Below are 19,780 nucleotides of genomic sequence, written 5' to 3' on the forward strand. Positions count from 1 at the left end.
CAAAGCTCTGTAAATTGCATCATATTAGACATTTTCTAAAAGTCTCCACACAAAAATACACCGCTTGGCAGAAATATGATTGAGGCCAGGAGGTGAAGTCTCAAGAGCCCATATTAACTCAGCTCTGTTTAGTAAGATAGTTATTAGAAGTATCGACAAGAGAAGAGAACTTGGCATCAACTTTGCAAGAATTATAAAGTCTGCTTTTTACATTTATTCCTTTTATGTCCCTAATGGATTTCTTCAGGGCTACACTTCCAAGGTCTCTGCTTCAGGTCACTGAAAGGGTTCTGTAACTCTGAAACATATTTTCCAAGACACAGAAATAGCTTAGAACCAGATTTTTTCGTGTGTGTGATTAACCTTTGTGGGAGCATGTTCTTTTTTTATGGACCTAAAGGTGGCTGTGTGAAATTAAATCATGGATTTAATAACTGCTTTCTTCAGTTCTTTCTTTAAGAGACTTATTTATCAAACAAGGTTTAATAAAGAGGTTGTTTTATGTAAGCAAAAAGTATAATAATAGAGTTTCTATTTCTCAGGAATAGGCATTGAGAGAAGAGAAATAAAGAATATGTAATTCTGGCTCTAATTTTCCTACCTGGAATAGAATCTTCAAACTCATTCCTTATTTGTCTCAGAGTGCTTAGTCTTAGTACTGGGGACAGTTGGGAAAGTGGAGGAATGTAATATCAAATTCATAAACATAAAGAATGGTCTGAGCTGAGAGCTTAATATATGTTAGCTATAGTAATTTTCTTAAGATTATAATTAATAATAAGTATCATTATCACTGATATAAATGCACAAATGACATTGGAAAATAACTGTTTCTCTCATAAGAAAAAGGAAATATATTGATGAATAATGTTTTAAAGTTAATACCATTATAACTTCAATATTTTGAATCTGTCAGAAGCAAGTAAATGCATGAATAAAGAAAAAAAGAATAAAACTGAAAGTTTTAAACTACGAAACTGCTAGAAGACAAAAACTATTCTTTTACACATAGGAGGCCTGTCCAGAAAGTATCCTGCTATTGTTAATGTAACAAGAATGGTTACATGGCTGGATACTTTCCGTACACACCTCGCTCAAACACTGAAAACATAGATGAAATTTATGTCAAAGAATAGCAAAAGAAGGGGATAAGTAGGGAAGAGATGCACATGGGTTTACTATCACACACGCGTGGAAGTACACATATACATACACTCACACAAATATTATAGTCATGCAGATTTTCTAAAATGTCAAAAATTTTTAATGGAAATTCAGACCCCAAAATAAAGGTAAAAATATTGTAATTAGTGATTGAGTGGCTACTAAAAGAAGAAAAATATGTGAAATTGAAAACGTGAATAGTTGGAATTAGAATATATGTAATAGTTTGATGATATTCTACTCCTTTCTTTGGGCGGCTAGTCCTATTCCAAAATTTCTTGTAATTAAAATTCAATGACAAATGGACAAATCTAGTAGGGTGTGTCTTGATCCAAAACAAGTATGGCTATGTAAAAGAAGAGCTTGTCAAAATAGGTTTAAAAGAAGCACATAAAACAAATATATAAAAATGTAGAACATTTTTCATAGCCATGAGATAGCTGAACAAAAATTTACAGGTATAAAATAAAATAAAGAATAATAAAAACATTTGTTTTGCAAACATATTTGTGGTCCTATTTTTTAGGACAAAAAAATAATAAGAATAAAAGTAAAAACTCTCTCTCTCTATATATATATTTGACTTATTAGATACAAACATAATTTGGATGCTTAATGGATTCTAATTAATCAATTAAAATATGGGACTTCTAGATCATAAACTCCAGACAGGGAATCTACCTAAATTCTACACCATATTTTCCATTTTGTGACATGTTAAGAAGGCATGAAATGAATGACAATCTTCTTCCTGGATGCTATGCTAGTAAGTACCCAATCAAAGAGCCAGAAAGAAATTATTGGAGAGTCCAAACCATTAGTGTTAGGTTTACAGATTGAGAGATTTTAAGTTTTTTAAAAGACCCTGTGTATGATCAAAAACTACTTTTTCTTTTTTTCCTCTACTGTATCCCTAATTCTGATATTATGTTGATCCAGATAAGGTTACCAGCTCATGACTTATGATTTTTTTCATTGCTTTAGCATAGATATGTTTTACTCTGACCTGCATTCCAAGCAAGGTAAACCCGGTCATCATGACTCAGCAAGAAGGTTCCAGCTCCCCTTAAATATTTTCTGAAATGTAATTTATTAATACAAACATAAATTTATTATTGTGTGATAAATGGGCATTGCTATGTTTTGCTATGCCATCATGAACAGACAGCCTGTAAATAATGTTTTATAGAAAAATAAATTAGAAATTATTGTCATTTACTTACCAATTTAATACTATTTCTCTTGGAACAAATACTGAGATATTTTTAAAAGCTTTCAGATCTTTGATTAATAATACATGTGATGTAACTAAACATGAGTGAGAGGCCCCTGAGATGACAGAGATGTATTACCTCACTTCCTGTCTATGCCTTGGTGTTCACAGGCATGTTTACCTGTAATCTTGTCTCCAGAGGTTTTGTTCATTCCTTATTAGAGCATCCAATACTTCCCTTGAAATTATCTTCTATGTTCTAATCACAAATATAGATGTTTTCATTCCTTCTGTTCATATTTCTTATCTGACTGCATTGGAAAACTGCAGCTATACTCTTTTGCTCTGAGCTATTATGACATCAATTAATAATTTATTTAATAGATGATAACCTAATTTCATTCCCATAATGGACTTTATAGTATTTTGAATTTCATTGTTCTTCTATTAAATGCAATTTTTATTACTCCATTGTGTATCAAGGGATGAAACAACCATCTAAAAAGGATTAATTAGCTATTTAGGAAACTTATCAAAAGCATTTGTTTCCTGTTCTGTCAAGCCATTGTAAATTATAAACCAGTCTGAATGTAGAGATTGTGAGTCCATGATTCTTCAGGAAATTCTCTTTATCTCCCAGTAATAGTGGGCCACTTGTGTGATATAAATTAAAAAGTACAGAGGTGATTTAAAAACAAAATCTAAGGCATCTCCCTGTCATTTCTTCAAGCATAGCTAGATTGAAATTTATAACTTCACTGATGTCCTATTTCTTTCTTATAAATTATTCTAATATAAATGTTGGTCCATATCTGTTTTTTCTTTTCCACGGCTACCTTATTGCCTGTAGAATAAAGTCTAAATTCCTTAGACTACAACTTCCCTTGTCCTATGCATTCTCCTTCTAATTAACATCAATCACCGCTACTCTCTCTACTTCTACTACTTAAAGAAAAACTTCCTAGATTAGAAAAAATTCCATTATTTTACATTATCAATTATTTATCTTGCAATTTTGTTTTAGAACAGTTAGCACAGCTGCAATTAAATAATTATCCATGTCACTTGTCTTCCCTTTTTGGCTGGGATTCATGATTAAAGTGATAATCCCAGGGCCTAGCGTGGGGCCTCACATATAGTAAAGATTCAACAAATAGTTATTTCATGGATGTTGAATTTATGGTTTTCTCTTCCTTTCCACACTTATCAGATGTTGTTATTTCTCATGATCCTTTCCTTTACCCACTGAACTTCTTGTATTGCATACTGGGTAGTTTCACCCACTCTCTGTTTTTACTGCATATTTTATTAATATATTGATGACTGCAAGATAAATATTACTAGTCCACAAAAGCTTCCTGCTGGGCAACCCTACTAGGATTTCCCATAGGTATTCACACATCTAAACTTTGGTGATGACATCATCTTCCTTCCCCAGTCTACACCTGGAACAACTTCTTCCTCTGCTGTTAACTACAAACGTTATCTTCTAATTGCTGCTCATGACACACACACCCATCTCTATTGATTTCCTCTCCTCTTTTCATCTTTCAGTGAGAAAAGTCCAGCTAACTTGGCTTGATTTTTTTAAAACTAGACTGTAATTTTCACTAATTGTCTCTCTATTATAGTATATAACAACCACCAAAATGAATTTCTCTCTGCCCTCGTCTTTTTAACCTTACATTTTTTTCTTCTGCCATTCAAGTGACCATCCAAACTGCTCAACTCCTTAGAAAATGTTAATACTTCATCATCATAATAAGCTAAATTCAATAGACTCAACATGCTATACAAAGTCTTCAATCACTGTCTTAGCTTTGTCTTTAACAATCTTCAAATTCATGGTTTGCTTTATAAACACAAAACTGCTTACAGTTCTCTTTCTCATATATGACGTTGTCTGTGGATTGTGCTGAGAAAACTGACACATCACCATCCACCACCTGGCTAACTTTTATTCCTCCATTAGGGCTCAACTCAGGAATCACTTCACGTAAGAAGCAAACCTGATTCCCTCTCGGACAACCATATATCCCAGGTCTATTGTCCTTCTCTCTGCTTACATAATATGTATTGCCTTTTCCATTCAATTTATCATATTGTATTTGCAATATTGTAAGCTCATTGAAGGTAAAGACTATGCCCTTATTCTTTATTTATTTGTTGGCATAGCAAAAGCACTCAATGAATGTTTCATGAGTAAATGAATTACTGCATTAAGGAATGAAAAGATACTGAATTGGGTCAAAAATTTAAAACTAACCACTCATTTCATGTTAAAAGTTCTATGACTAGTGTTCCATTTTCAAGTCTGTCAGTCATGCCGTTAGGTGGAGAGAAAGCTTTTCCACTGTATTGTAATGCTCGTTCACATTAACCCATTAGTTCTCTCATGTCTCTATTTATTTTTCTAATAATGTTTTTACATTCATTATTAGTTGCATTCATTATTTGCCAAAGATAATGCTTTTACTAACTATGAAAATAATAACAAATATTGAGGTACAGAAGCTTAAATTTGTTAGAAGTACTCAGTTGTGATAATTAAATATTTTTTATTCTATAGTTTGTTTGAGTCTCCAATTTCCAAAAGTTAAGCTTCTGTCTTTGGGGGAGATGCCTTATGTTTTTTCCCTCTTTTAAATCCTTGGCAAGTAAAAATTTGTTGCAGCCTAATGGTTACCTCTTACATAGTTTAGACAGATTTAAATAGTGTGTTGTATCCTAAGAAGGATGCATGGAATGATTTTACTGGCTTCATGAAAACAGTTTACATAAAAAGAACTACTGAGGTTAGTAAAGACGGGTTTTTTTTTTTTTTTTTTTTTTTTCTATGGAAAAGGGACTTGAATATAATGCTTTAGCTACTGTGTTATTCAGGGATATCCAGCAATGACATTTGATTAGGATATAAAAGTGAATCATAATGCAACTCTAAAAATAAGATATCTAAAACTGAATAATCATGATAAAAATAGTGTTGATTGATTTATTTTCATCTTTGAATGCTAACTGATCCATAATGTCTTCCATTTGAAGTTCCTCTATAAAAATTCAATAAAAGTCAATACAAAAATATTTTAAACATTGCCACAATAAACAAGCCAGCTCTTCAAAGGTGTTGTCCTACCAATTTCATTAGTAAACCCGACCGAACAAGAATAAGACTAACACTGATTACCAAAATGTGTTCCCAAAGAGAAGCATGTTTTCCAGGAAAACATAATCTAATAGAATACAAGAGGCAAAATATTCTGAAGAGAGTGATAACACTTTCCTGTTCTGGCTTTACTAAAACAAGACTTGCTATAGCCATCTGAAAGCCCCCATTCTCTTCTTTTACCCTTGGTTTTCTTCCTCATTTTTGTGCAGTGGAAAGAGTTTACTCTCAATTTTGTTATCTCTAACATGGAGATAATGATACCTACCTTATCGGGCTTTGTAAGAACTGGAGATGATACGTGTAGGAATCCTGGAAATGGTAGCTATAATAACATGATTGTCGACATCTCGGACACTATTCCATGAGGGCAAGTTGTGCCTTTTCTACTTCTGTTGAACTCCACAAGAGTGTGGTCTAGAAATCATTCTAGAAAGTTTGGTATTCCCAGCATTTGCTCTTGCCATGGCTTTGCTCAAATTAGAAATAGATGTTCTAGCTGTTGATTACTTGTGGTCAACGCTATCTGGCATTGTCATTAACAATGAGATAAGCACATTTAGGTGAACCAGGGAATCAAGGTGACAATTACCAAAAAGTAAGGTTCTGAAGAGGGTGACCAATCACCTTGGTTTGTGGTACAATAAGAGGTTTCTGAGATGCAGGACTTTCAATGCTAAATCCAGGAACATCTGAGCAAACTGAGACGAGTTGTTCACATTATCATGTGGGTCATGATTTGGTTGTGTTCACCACTGTAAATATCCAGAGACTCAAAAACTGCCCGGCATTAAGTGGGTTGCTCAATTTATATTTACTATATGAATGATTCTAATATGGAAATAATCTAATCATTTTTGAACATTTACCATTTACTTCTTTCTATTGTCCAGTGCTATTTTTACACCTCTTCCTTCCTATTCTGTTTATAGCTTCAAAATACCAATAATTCTGTATATAGACACATGTACTATCCAGTGAAAATCTGCTAACTGAATTTAAAACACTCACCTGCCATCCCTTTAAGGCTCACAAATTAAAAATAACAACAACAACAATTAAAAAAAAACAGGTGAAAGTGTTTCCTAAGCTGTAAAGCACACAATTTTTATTTTTAAAGTACTATATTTTACGAATGCCTGATGGTATATCCCTAATTTCCAAGAGCTCATAGTTTATTTCTGACATTAATCTAATTGTGGATTTTTTACTTCTTAACATCAGTGCTTGCCATGTTTACTAAAATGGCTTTCAAATAATGATTACAAATCAATCTCAGGACTCATTATTAATTGAGTTTTACAAGAGTTTAATGATAATATAAATAAAATAAAACTATCTTGGCCAATAAATGAGATTTTTATCTCATTAGCATGTACTTTCTGATGAATAATCTATATCTATATATAGGCACTTGTCTTTGATAATATGGCAATTTTGTGTTCATAAAATTATATATATTACATATATAATCTTTTTTGAAAGTATTTTTCAATATTGTGAAATTCTTCACTCCTCTTGGAAGTGGAGGTTATATTAATCATAATAAAAATATCAGGTCTTTAAAGTGGAATTTGATCTGGAGAAGAAATGGCCTCTAAAGTGGGATTTGAGAGTAGAAATAAAAAGAGGCACCATTCCTACAATGCCTGGGAAATAATTTACTCATCTATGTGAACTGCCCCAATATTGCTTAGAGTTGAACTCAGATTGCTTAACTAAATGTTCAGCATGAGTGACAGATTCTGATTTCATAGTTCCCTTGGAAAACCTGAAAACATGCTGAGAAATGAAAACCAGGGATAAAATTTACTTTCACATAAGGTAAGGATATGTATTGAAAAACCAAAATGTAATTGAGTGCATAAATATTGCCATTAATTTTTTTTTTTGAGTGACCTTGTTTACAAGACTCTTGAAAATGTTTCAGGTGAGAAAACATAGCTACATGATGTTTTTAAGATCAGAATTAACTGAAGGTCATTCCCTAACAGTCCACTTATGCTGAGAAACTAGCATTAGTTCATCTGCTTAAGGACTGTTGGAAGGAGAAACTTTATTACTTCTCCATTTCATTTTGTAAAACGTCGTCGTCATTATTTTTTAAATGGAACTAGTCATAGGACCTGGAAGTCCATTTTCAACATCTGACTTTTAAGACATTTTACAAATTTTGTTAAGATCAGTTTTTTTCATAATGATTCCATTAATAAAGACATCCAAAATTTCCCTAGTATTACAAACTATTTGCTTTAAAATTTTATTTCATAAAAAAGTATATGCCATAAAATATATCATCATTATTGTGTGTTTTAATATATTTAATTGAGGTTTCATTTATTTCTCTTAGAGATCTATTCACTTTATAAAACTAGCAACTGTGCCTAAATAGCAGTTGCTGAGTTCCACTTTGTTTTTACTTCTTTCAGTGTGGAATGAAAGACTGGAGAAGTAAAGAGATTAATTATCATTCAGAAAGTCTTATTGATATATAGACACAATAAATGTTAAAAGTGTTCATAATGTGTTTCCATCATGATAACTGAACTAGAGCTGGACAAGGTGGTTGTTCTGGCAAGTTCTCAGAGTCTGAGGACATAGATCAGAGCAGGTTCTACTGCCACTACAGAGACCAGCCCCTCTCCTTCAAACAACATTGAATCTTCCCTTTCTTTCATCAGTATAAAAAGCAATACATTCACTACTTCTGGCAATGGGATAAAGGCTGGATTGATGCCATTTGGACAAGTCAAATTCAGCAATTCAGCATCAAATATATAATAAAGTGCAGCATTAATAATCTGGAAAATGAAATTGAATTACTGGACCAAATAATGAAAGATAAGACTTCATGGTCTGATTTCTGTAGGCTTTTGCTTTCTGTATTTTGTGCAAGGGAGAGATGGATGTGCTCATTTACTGCACATAACAAAATTTACAAAACAGAAAAATTTTTCCAATATCATGTGCTTTTATTAAAATAGCTTCATTTATTTTCTGTCTTGCAGCAATACCTTCTCTCTCTCTCTCTCTCTTTTTCTTTATTTATCCTGGGAAAAAGCAAAATGAACAACAGTTTTATTTATGACTTCTAAACACGTCTTCTAAGATTTAATTATGTAATTTTATATATAATTTGTATAGATTTCTCAAATAATATTAAGAAACGTTGAAATCTCAGAGTTGGCAGCACTTTAAGAAACAGAATGAACTGGTATGTGTTGTGAGAATAATTCATTCAGTATCTAAATTTGGATCTGAATTGACAGTATGCTACATTAATTCTAGATTTCTATTTTCTTTCATAGAGCCAGATATATCTTGCTCTGAATCCTGATGGAACCTGGGAAGACAATGGTGTTACAGCTGCTTCCTATCTAATATGTACAGTTTTTAGGAATTCACGTTTCTTCTTGTGGAAGAAGAGCAAGAATAGAATGTACCTTGATTTTTAGCAGGCAACTTTTTAGATTCATTTTTATCAGAAGTAGCTATTGTACAGAATCACATTCTAATCAGATATAATTATGCATGTGTAGCTTGGGGGATATGCTTTTATAAGACATTTGACTCTGCATTGGTATATTGGATGAGAAACGGATGAATGGCTTCCTAGAAGTGTATGACTCCTTGCCCAGGCATTACATGCTATGTCTTTGATATTTAATGATATCCTTATCTTCAAGATCCTCATTAAAACTAGTAAGCTGAAGCACCAGATAAACAATTGAATACATTATTTTAAAATTATATTGCTTTAGAGTGCCATACTATATTTCTAAGCACTCATCTAAATCTTCTGCTTTATCTAAATATCTTGAAGATTATCCCAAAAGGATAACAAACTGAGGGGTTGTTTCCTTTTCCCCGCCTTGATCAATATTTACCTTGGAAATGTTGGATACTCTAGGGCCACCTGCTTAATATCTTTTTCATGTTTCAGTAAATCCTGTTCTTAAAATGCCTTCTTCCTTTTCTTTCTCTCATGTAAATAATCCTTTCATTGTCAAGGTTTTTTTTTTTCCCCAACACATCTATATTTATAATTTCATTTTGTAGTAAATGAAATAGGTATAGGTGTCAAATAATATCCTAATTTTTCATTCTTTGATTATAAAGGCCTAAAAGCACTCATGGACTATCCATATTTCCTTCCTTGAAAAAATACTGATCACTGTTTCATGTTCAAATAACCTATTTCAATCTTTGGAAAAGACGATATTAGATTTCAGAATATTTGAAATATGATGGGAAATTATTAAAGCTATAACAGAGCCTGTGTGAGCTATACCAAATCCTTCTAGCATTTTGCTAATGCAAATGCATTCGGACATGTTCAGAACAGTTTTAGAGACTCAGGTCATAGCCAGATGTGTAATTCTTGAATAGAAAAAGATGTTAGAGAATCTCCTTTATAAAGTACCTTTGAGGTTTCCCTGAAGCAAACTGCGTATCTTGAGTAGGAAAAAAAATTTTATATACTAAAATTATCATTGAGTTACTTTAACTTGGTTAATTGTAAATGTGTTTTTGGGCACACGTTTCAGAATACTGCCATCCAGTTGCCTTTGGATAGAAAAAAATGAGCAGTGGACATAAAATTATGTTTTTGGTGCAGGGAGGTATCAGATATTTAAACAGTCACATGGGCTTCCTGCTGTACCAAGTAAATCCACCATGTGTAATGATGGCCTCTCATACATTATTACAGCGACTATACTGACGGGCTGAGTGCCAAATATGTTATGCAGGGAAAATACAGACACATTGTTCACCAGAAAACATCTAGAATTCATTTTAGTTTCCTTTAAATAACGTATTTATAGCACTCCACCCTTCATCCCTAAAACCTGCAATGAGGACCTTTTGTCAGAAGAGTTTCTAAATTTCCAATGGATGTCAAGTTTGGTTTATTTAAACATTTCATCAGTTTTTTTTTTTCCAAAATGTATTCATTAATACTACTATAATTTCCTAGGGGACTGAATCGTATGTTTTAGATTCCAACCTATCTTTTTAGTGCAATTTCACCTTTCATTCTATTTATTAGAATTTCTCTAACTGCTCAGCCACCCCTCACAGGCAAGGGCAATTGCATGCTGGGACTAACCTTATAAGAATTATAAGCTCAAAATGAAAGAAAGTTCAGAGTCAGCAAAGGCAGCTTGGTGAACCTAAACCAAGTAGAGAAAGCAGGTTACTTTTCCATCTTGATTTATACTGCTTTTCTTTTTTTTTTTTTTTTTTTTTGAGACAGAGTCTCACTCTGTTGCCCAGGCTAGAGTGAGTGCCGTGGCGTCAGCCTAGCTCACAGCAACCTCAAACTCCTGGGCTCAAGCGATCCTCCTGTCTCAGCCTCCCGAGTAGCTGGGACTACAGGCATGCACCACCATGCCCGGCTAATTTTTTCTATATATATTTTTAGCTGTCCATATAATTTCTTTCTATTTTTAGAGGTGGGGTCTCGCTCTTGCTCAGGCTGGTCTCGAACTCCTGAGCTCAAACGATCCGCCCACCTCGGCCTCCCAGAGAGCTAGGATTACAGGCGTGAGCCACCGCGCCCGGCCTGTACTGCTTTTCTTTGTACTAGCCTTTGCCTGGCATTACAGGTACTCCTTGATGTCTTTGTGTGTGTGTGTGATATGCTGCTTGAGAATATGAAGTATACTTGTATTCAATACTGAATAACTCCACAAATGACAGCCAACATGTGTTTTCCCTTTTCTTGAGTCTTCTCCACAGTAAAAGTGAATGTGAACTGTGTTCTTAACAAAGGGAGGTAGGAAATAAGGAAGGAAAAAGCTAGAGAATCAGTCATCAAAAAATAGGAGCAAGACTCTTGTGTGCTCTCATTCATTTGCTGTCCTTTCCTCCCATGTCTTTGACCTCCTTTGTGAGTAATGATTGGTTTTTCACACTAGGAGACCACAAAACCCCAGAGTGAGGTCCAGCCTGCAGAATTAAGTGTGTGTCTCTAAGCTGCTCATTCATTAGGATCTGAAGTTTTCTTCAGCTTGGTTAATCCTTGTTTCATGACCGAGGTAGGAGATGCCAATGACAATAAGGAGATTTGTATATATTCACATTGCTTCACACAGATAAAGATAGAAGTCATACCTATAATATATTAAAATATATATTGAATGCCAAAGTGCAACAACCAGCAAGTTCCTTTTTCACTTGGAAGCTAGTGTATGTTCTCTTAGCTAAAATGTCCCCAGTTCCTTAAAAAGTATCTTTAACGGATTACCATTGCATTAGCATTGCCATTTCCTGGTATGTAGCCATCCTTTGGAGCAAATCTATACCCACACTTCCTTAAGTATCTGGAATCTGCTTTTAGAAAAAGATAGGCTCCTCTTCCAGAAGGATGGAAGAAACCGTCAATCCAGGAGGTCTCTATAATAACAGTAACCTAATATTTTGAAACTTTAAGTTCCCCATTCACAGCCTTCCACCTAACAGCATGGTCAGAGCAGACAACCAGTGACAAACTGAGATTATTTCTTTAGTCATTTTTCATATAGATTGGGAGTGATTCAAGGACGGGAACCAGATCTTGTCAATTGTGTACCCAAAATACTAAAATCAGTGTTTAGCACATCTTAGGTCATTAATAATTATCACTGAATTGAACTGAATTTGCTAACACTCAGCACCAAACATTCTTTTGCAACTCCAGATAACTTACAATACTTTCATCTCTTGTGGACGTATTTCATCTAGCCAATGAAATTTTATTTAGGAGACAGTGAATAAATTATACTGAAACTTTCTTTCAAGTGGAATTAAATTTACTTCACAAAATCATTATTTTTGTACCTGAGCATTTCTACAAAGGGTAACCCTAATAAGAAGGAAAAAATACCACAGCATCCTTGAATACACATCTAAAACTCAAGTCAGCTAGTCAAACAGGACCCTGTAGAGGTTGATGTTATGACTAAAGAATACTGTAGTATTTTTTTCTTAGGAAGTAGGAAATCTAATTACCTTCAAGTGTCTCACATTTGAACCATACTACAAATGAGTTGTGTCCAAGTACAGAAAAACCAACAATATTTTATTTATAATCTTATTTTTAGCTTTTGAACTACAAATTCTGGTTCTAGAGTTGTTTAAAAGTCATGGGTTTTATAGATGCTCATATGTAAATTAATCTGTTGTTTGCTTACTTTTTTTTTCTTCTCCATAGAATGGTCCTCCTCATAAATACAGAACAGGTCATTGCATGAAAAATATAAGATCTTGCATTGTTTTTCCTTGTTCTCTCTTAAAAATCTATTTCTAATATTGCATTCCCCATTGGACTACTTCATAAGAGTATGAGGGAAAAAGAAAAAAATTAATAAAAGAGAGACAAAATAGACTGGATCTCACCACTAGAATTCACCATAAAAATCTCAAAGTATAACAGAATTCTTACAAAATTTCCTAGACCAGTTCTTTAGGGAATTGAGATCTCCTATGAAAAATATGGCAATCAGGGAGGGGAGGGACGAGATGTGGGAAAATAGTAAATAAGTGCAGCAAAAACAGGTTCTGAGGAATACACATAATTTTGTCTGCTTTAGATCACAATAGAATTTTTAATAAATAAATTTCTTTTCTTTTTTGTTTTTTTTGTAAAGACACTTTTTTGAAACAGTAGATTTAGCCCAGTCATTTGTGTCATTTTTAATAAACTGTCTTTTTTTTTTTGATTGTTTTTCTGTAACTCTGTAAATGTTTTAGATTTGAGTCTCTTGTACATTGTCTTTAGAGTTCATTCGGATCAATAACGGTTCATGCACTGAACTGTGTATTGAATTTATTGTGTTAACTGTTGTTGTGTGGTTGAAGGGAGATTTGTAAGAGTTATAGTGATTCAGGTGCTCATGCTCGATAGCAGGCATGGGCAGGTGGCTTTCCATGGGTGTGTCCCCTGTAATCTCATCATCCACATTAATGATTTCAACAGTCCTTGTTGGGGCGTGATGGTTTTGCCGATGGTGCTGCTTCCTCATCTTGTAGAAAATCACCAGCATCACTGCAGCCATGAGTGTGATGGCCACAAAACACCCAATGATGATTTTGGTAGTTTTCATGACCTCATCGATTCCTGGGATCCCACTGTTTATATCAGTCACCGGGATGGTGAATGTTTTTTCTGTCGACCTTGTGCTCTGTGGCGTGAGAGAGGTGGTCACATTGGTGGTCTCCCAGTCAATCACTGGAGTGGGGCCCACGTTGTTATCTGTGGTCCGTGCCTCATCCTGAGAAGGTTCCATAGTCTCTACTGTGACGGTTGAAAAGTAAGAGAAGGGAGTAGTGGTTGCTGCAGTAACATTCAGGGTGGCTGAAGCAGTAGTATTTCCAACAGAATTACTCACCATACATGTGTACATGCCTGTATCTTGCACGGTTACATTCGTGAAATTTAACGTACCGTCACTGAGCACAGCTATCCGCACTTTGTAAGCCCCATGTGTCATAACTGTGCCATTTGGAGTAATCCAAGACACAGATGTCAGCGATGTGGAGGCCCGACATTTCAGCTCAGCTGCCATGCCTTCAGTGACATTGAGGTCTGCAGGGGGCTCCACGATCACTGGGGCATAGCATGTGAAGTAATTCTGATCAAGCTCCCCAATGTACCTCCCTTTTAGATTGGGAGGAGTGTTACACCGGGCACAACAAGCTGTGTTGGAGGGGGCCATGTCTTTTATCCACCAGCTGAGCCACAATATGTCACAGTTACAGTTCCAAGGGTTGTGATGTAAATGTATCCGCTCTAGATGATGCAAAGGTGTGAAGAGGTCATGAGGCAGCAATGTTAGATTGTTGTGTGCCAGGTTGATCTCCACTAGTGACTGAAGGTTATCAAAGGCGTTCCGTTCAATCACTTGAATCTGGGACTGTATCATCCACAGTTTTTGAAGGTGCATCAACCCCTGGAAAGAACCCGGCCTAATGGCAGATAAATGATTCCCAGAAAGATCTAGCTCATCTAGCTTTATGAGCGGTGTGAGGTTAGGGATTTCCCGAAGGTTGCACATGGCAAGGTTCAAATACCTCAAGTTAGACAGACCTTCAAAGGCACCTTCTGAGATGTATGAAAGTCTTTTCAATTCCCCTAAGTCTAGTCGGCGCAAAGAAGGAATTCTGTTAAAAGCGTAAGAAGGGATGCTTTCAATGGGGTTGTTTCGCAACCAGAGCTCCTTCAGTTTAGACAAATATACAAAAGCTCCATTCGGGATGGTAGTAAGACGATTGTCAAAGAGTTCCAGAGTGTTGAGGTTCGCCAGACCATTGAAGGCCCCAATTTCAATGGTTCTAATGTGGTTCCTACTCAACTGTAGGATTTCCAGGTGCCTCAAGTGCTTGAAGCTGTTCACTTTGATGATCTGGATTTGGTTCTCATGGAGGTTCAGCAGCCGTGTGTTGGTGGAGATGCCATCCGGGACCTCACGCAGGTTCTTCCGAACGCAAATCACCTTGCTGAACTGGTTGCTGCAGGAGCACACAGAAGGGCAGGTTTGAGCCCGCACCAGACCAGCCACCACAAGAAGTTGAAGAGCCAGCAGCACCACAAGCAGGGGGTCAAATAGGGCCCTGTTAAACCTAGGACCTATCATTATCTGCTGTGGATGTAAGGTCATCTTGTTCAACATTCATAATTTATCTGGTGTTGGTCCTTCTGGAGTTCAGACAGTCTGCAAAATAATAAGAGCAGGAAGAGATAATTAGATCTATTTCAAATGTCTTTCTGGAGTAATGTCAGTGACACAGTGTATCATGTAAAGCCATCATTTCTCAGACTAAAAAAAAAAATCTAATATCTCTTATTGAGCTATGTGGCTCACATTTATGGGGACATGCTTCTGGAGTCCGAATTAGGAGCCATCCATAGCCTACATTCCATCAGATGTATGATCACAGAGAAATGTATCAATGAGATGAAGGGCCCCAACTAACATAGTGTTTACAAATCTACTGTGGCCCAAATGCCTGAGGACATATGTGATAAACTCTACCATTAGTTTCAATGTCCAAACCAGATTGGAAAAGTTCAGAAAATAGGATTTTGCATCTATATCCAACAAACTAAAAGCTCCTTTGCAAAATTAGTAATAGCTGACATTTTATCACATTTTATTCTATGTGCCAGGCACTGTGGGCTATAGAGTTGACAAACAATCCTATTCAGAAATGGCTACATAATTTGTGGGGCCCAGTGAAAAATAAAAATGTAGGGAGGCTTGTTAAAAAATTATTAATAATTTCAAATCAGCGACAGAAGACCATTAAACCAAGTGTGGGCCCATCTAAACATGGGTCCCTTTGCAACTGCATAGGTTGTGTGCCCATGAAGCTGTTTGTGAACCTCTCTAATCCTTATGGCACTCCTCTGAGGTAGGTATTGTCAATGTCTTCATTTTAAAGATGAAGAAATATAATCATAGGTGAAGTAACATGGAAGAAGTCACGTGGCTAGTAAGTATAGAATCAGGGCTCAGACACTTATCAGATTGGTGCCAAAGTATATGATCTCAGACACTCCATAAAAATGTTGCTGGAGAACATAAGTAAATGCAAAATATATTTCACAATTAATTTCTTTAAAATACCTTTGCTTTTGGGGTGATCTCAGCTATAAACACTGGTAACTTAATTTATGGTACCTGTGAAGATACACTGAAATAGTGACATGCACACGTGTACATTAATTCCTACTGAGTCTCATATGCCAAGGCTCATTATAATATAGCTAACTGCTACTTACAGGCAGATAGACCACAAGTTAAATCATTTCCCATGAAACATAATTTTCACTTACAGAAAAAAACAGCATGATAGGACTGTTAATGTCTTATGTCCCTAATTTTACTGGTTTTAAGTAGATTTGTGGGAAGGAAAATAAAAACTCACTTTCTGCATTTCTTCCAGCACAAGGAGGACTTCCAAAGGAGCTTGTATTGTTTACCCAGTATATGCCCCCGCTCAACTGGCTTATTGTGGACTGGGCACCTCTATAATAACTTCTCTCCAATCTCTCATCTCAATAGTGTCTCCTCTACGAATCTCTTGGAAAGGAAAATACGAGCAGGAGAGGGATTCACCACATTCCAATTAATTCCAAAAACCATTAATTAATTTAGTACCTATTAGGTATCACTGTGGGCAAGTTACTTATTCTTTCTATGGTTCTATCTCCTCTCCTAACTTGCAAAATGAGAATGATAATAGTACACACCCCTTAGACTTATGAGGATAAAATGAGTTAATACAGAAAAAAGACTTAGAAAAATGTCTTCTCATTGTCAGAACTCAATAAATGTTATATATTATTATTTGTTTTGTTTTCGTTATTAGCCAGACATTTTGCTAAATATTGGGTCTATAAAGATGAAGAATGTAATCCTTACCACTGAGGGAATTTTAATTCAAAGAGCAATAGATATTGGCCGGGCGCGGTGGCTCACGCCTGTAATCCTAGCACTCTGGGAGGCCGAGGTGGGCGGATCGTTTGAGCTCAGGAGTTCGAGACCAGCCTGAGCAAGAGCGAGACCCCATCTCTACTAAAAATAGAAAGAAATTATATGGACAGCTAAAAATATATATTAAAAAAATTAGCCGGGCATGGTGGTGCATGCCTATAGTCCCAGCTACTTGGGAGGCTGAGACAGGAGGATCGCTTGAGCTCAGGAGTTTGAGGTTGCTGTGAGCTAGGCTGACGCCACGGCACTCACTCTAGCCTGGGCAACAGAGTGAGACTCTGTCTCAAAAAAAAAAAAAAAAAAAAAACAAAGAGCAATAGATAGGCAAACAGATGATGTACAATAATATATGTTCATTGCCATGAGACAAGACCACATTGGCACAAGGGCACTAACGTCAGAGCAACTTAATCCATGCTGGGAAATCAAGAGTCGGAGGTTGTTTGTTTCCAAAGAGGAGGATCATCTGATCTAGGTTTTGTAGAAGTTGGTGAAGATAAAAAAGAAGGGCATTTTAGGCAGAGGGATCAGCCTGAGCCATGACAAGGACACATGAAAAATGCTAGTACATCCAGGGAACAGTACAACGTTCCCTATGGCAGGACAATGAAGGCCTGGAAGAGAGAATGGGAAAGGAAGTTGGGATGAGATCAGGTCTAGATATTAAGAACTGCTTAGGTCAACCTTAAGAGCTTCCATTTTTCCTGCAGGCAACATATTTTGTTTTTAGAAAGGAATGCTAGCAAAAGCTTTGTTTTGAAGAATAGTAATGTTGGGCTGATATGGGAGAAAGAAGAGCCATGGAAGAAACTAGTGGCAAGGAGAACAATTAGGAAGATCTTTCAGTTGTTCCAAGTGAGACTGGAGAGAAGCCAATGCCAGAGAGAGGTCCAGTTTCAAGGCCAACACTTCCTTCTCCACTAGCCCAGGGCTTGAGGAAGAAGGGCTGGCTCCTCCTTAGGGAATAACCCTTCCACAGGTAGTGAGACCCCCCAGTGATGAATACCTATAGCTACAAAGCAGACACAAGATGGAGAAGCAGCTTTTTTCCAACAACAAAAGATGCCTTCTTCAGGAAAAGCAGTCCTTAAACATGCATCCACAGTCACAAGGCCACTGAAAGGGACCTTGATCTCAAGAAGATGATGTTTAAAGTCCTAGATTGCTTTCTGGCTTCAGAGACTTGTTTTTGTCTCCTTCCCCACAGTAGAGAAGAAACATGACTAATAGGTTCTGAGTTACTATTAATACTTCTTTTTCTGGCCTTCCCAGGCCAACCACCTTGCTTCCTTCTTCAGGGCTGATGCAGCTCTAGGTTGACTTCTCACACCATTGGGTACTGTGACCATTTGTCTCTGGGTCTGTTTCCTCCATTAGCTTGTGGACTCTAAGAGCAGGGGCCATGACCAGTAGTCTCCTCTTGGCCCACTACCAACACAGTGTCTGCCATCCTGTGGGCACTAAATAACATGACAGCAAAAATGTGCAAAACAGCAAATATCTAATTGCAGCTCTTTGCATATATATAGTGATTCGTTCGGATACATTAATCACTCCTTTTTATTTTCTGATGTTTTCACTTCTGGGGCCTTGCTTATCCTAGAGAAACTGCCCTTCTAGGGCTAAGAAATTCCTAGAAATAGTTAAGGACTTGCCTATGAGCATGACTTTTGTATGCAAACCAACCAATCCAAAGCTCATACCCCAGCCACCTCCTTTATCAGGGTCTCACGGGGGGCTCTTAGGTTCAGACCACCATCCCCCCTGTCCTAATCACTCCAGGTTCAGGTACCAGGCAACATGGGACGGCCCCTAGGTCCCAAAGCCCACCAAAATTATTCAAACTAGCCAGTCATAAGCCTGCTTATGCTGCCTTCCCTCAAAACCACAATAAAGGCTTTTGCCCACATTTCCTCTCACTGCTTCTACCTCCTGACCAACCCTGCTGCCTCCCAGAGTGGCCCCTGCGTGTTGTGTCATGCTCCTCCTCTTGAGAGCTTGAGTGAAAAACTACTTTTTCAATGGCAGTCACCTCCCAATCTGTCAGCATCACTATTCCTGAGTAATAACAAAACCTGTATTTTAAAACAATTAATCACTGAACAGCAGGGCCCAGATCATCATATTAATCCTGTTCATATGTTTCATATGTCTACCCCATTGCCTCATTTATATTGTGATAACAATGTGGTTAGCAGGCTTCACACTCTGCATCAGAATAAGAGTAATCTTCCATTATAAATTTAAACATGGCCTTGAATAACCCTTTTAGATTTCCATTATCAATAGAAAGCTATCTAAATTTCTAGTGATCATAACCACTGAAAATTTCTCATTTGTATGATTTAATGTAGTTTTATGTATATCCCTGCAACACTTATTTCTTAAGGTTATTAGGCATATTAAAAAAAATAGCACGTACAATTCCTGATGCATAAACCAATTAATGCTTTTAGGGTTGGGATTCCATGGCCCTGCTCCTCCATTCCTACTCCCATCGCCCAGCCCAGGACCCTCCTCAGAATACTAGGGTCTCTGGCTACACAGGTTGAGATAACTGAGTGACTGGAAATAGTACAGAAGTGAAGAAGATAATTCCTTACTCTGCCATTTGCTACTATTTTTTTAAAATATGATATAGTAAAGATATCCATGCCGAGTGGTTAAGAGGGAAGGCTCTAATGTGAGACTTCCTGAGTTCATATCCCTGCTTGAAACTCAATAACCTTAAAATTGGGAAAGTTCACTTTTCTGTATTTT

General features: G+C 36.3%; 1 protein-coding gene across 1 annotated transcript in view; it reads right to left on the minus strand.

The window, feature by feature from the left end:
• Positions 1-13,099: 13,099 nt before the first annotated feature.
• The window catches only part of LRRC4C (leucine rich repeat containing 4C), a 154,211-nt gene continuing 147,530 nt past the window's right edge, over positions 13,100-19,780 (minus strand). Inside the window, exon 2 of the mRNA XM_069469839.1 lies at positions 13,100-15,235. Within this exon, the coding sequence (XP_069325940.1) occupies positions 13,271-15,193 (1,923 nt within the window). The 5' untranslated portion in view covers positions 15,194-15,235 and the 3' untranslated portion in view covers positions 13,100-13,270. The remainder of the gene's footprint in view (positions 15,236-19,780) is intronic.

Source organism: Eulemur rufifrons, chromosome 6 (genome assembly GCF_041146395.1).
Source record: "Eulemur rufifrons isolate Redbay chromosome 6, OSU_ERuf_1, whole genome shotgun sequence".
NCBI lineage: Eukaryota > Metazoa > Chordata > Mammalia > Primates > Lemuridae > Eulemur > Eulemur rufifrons.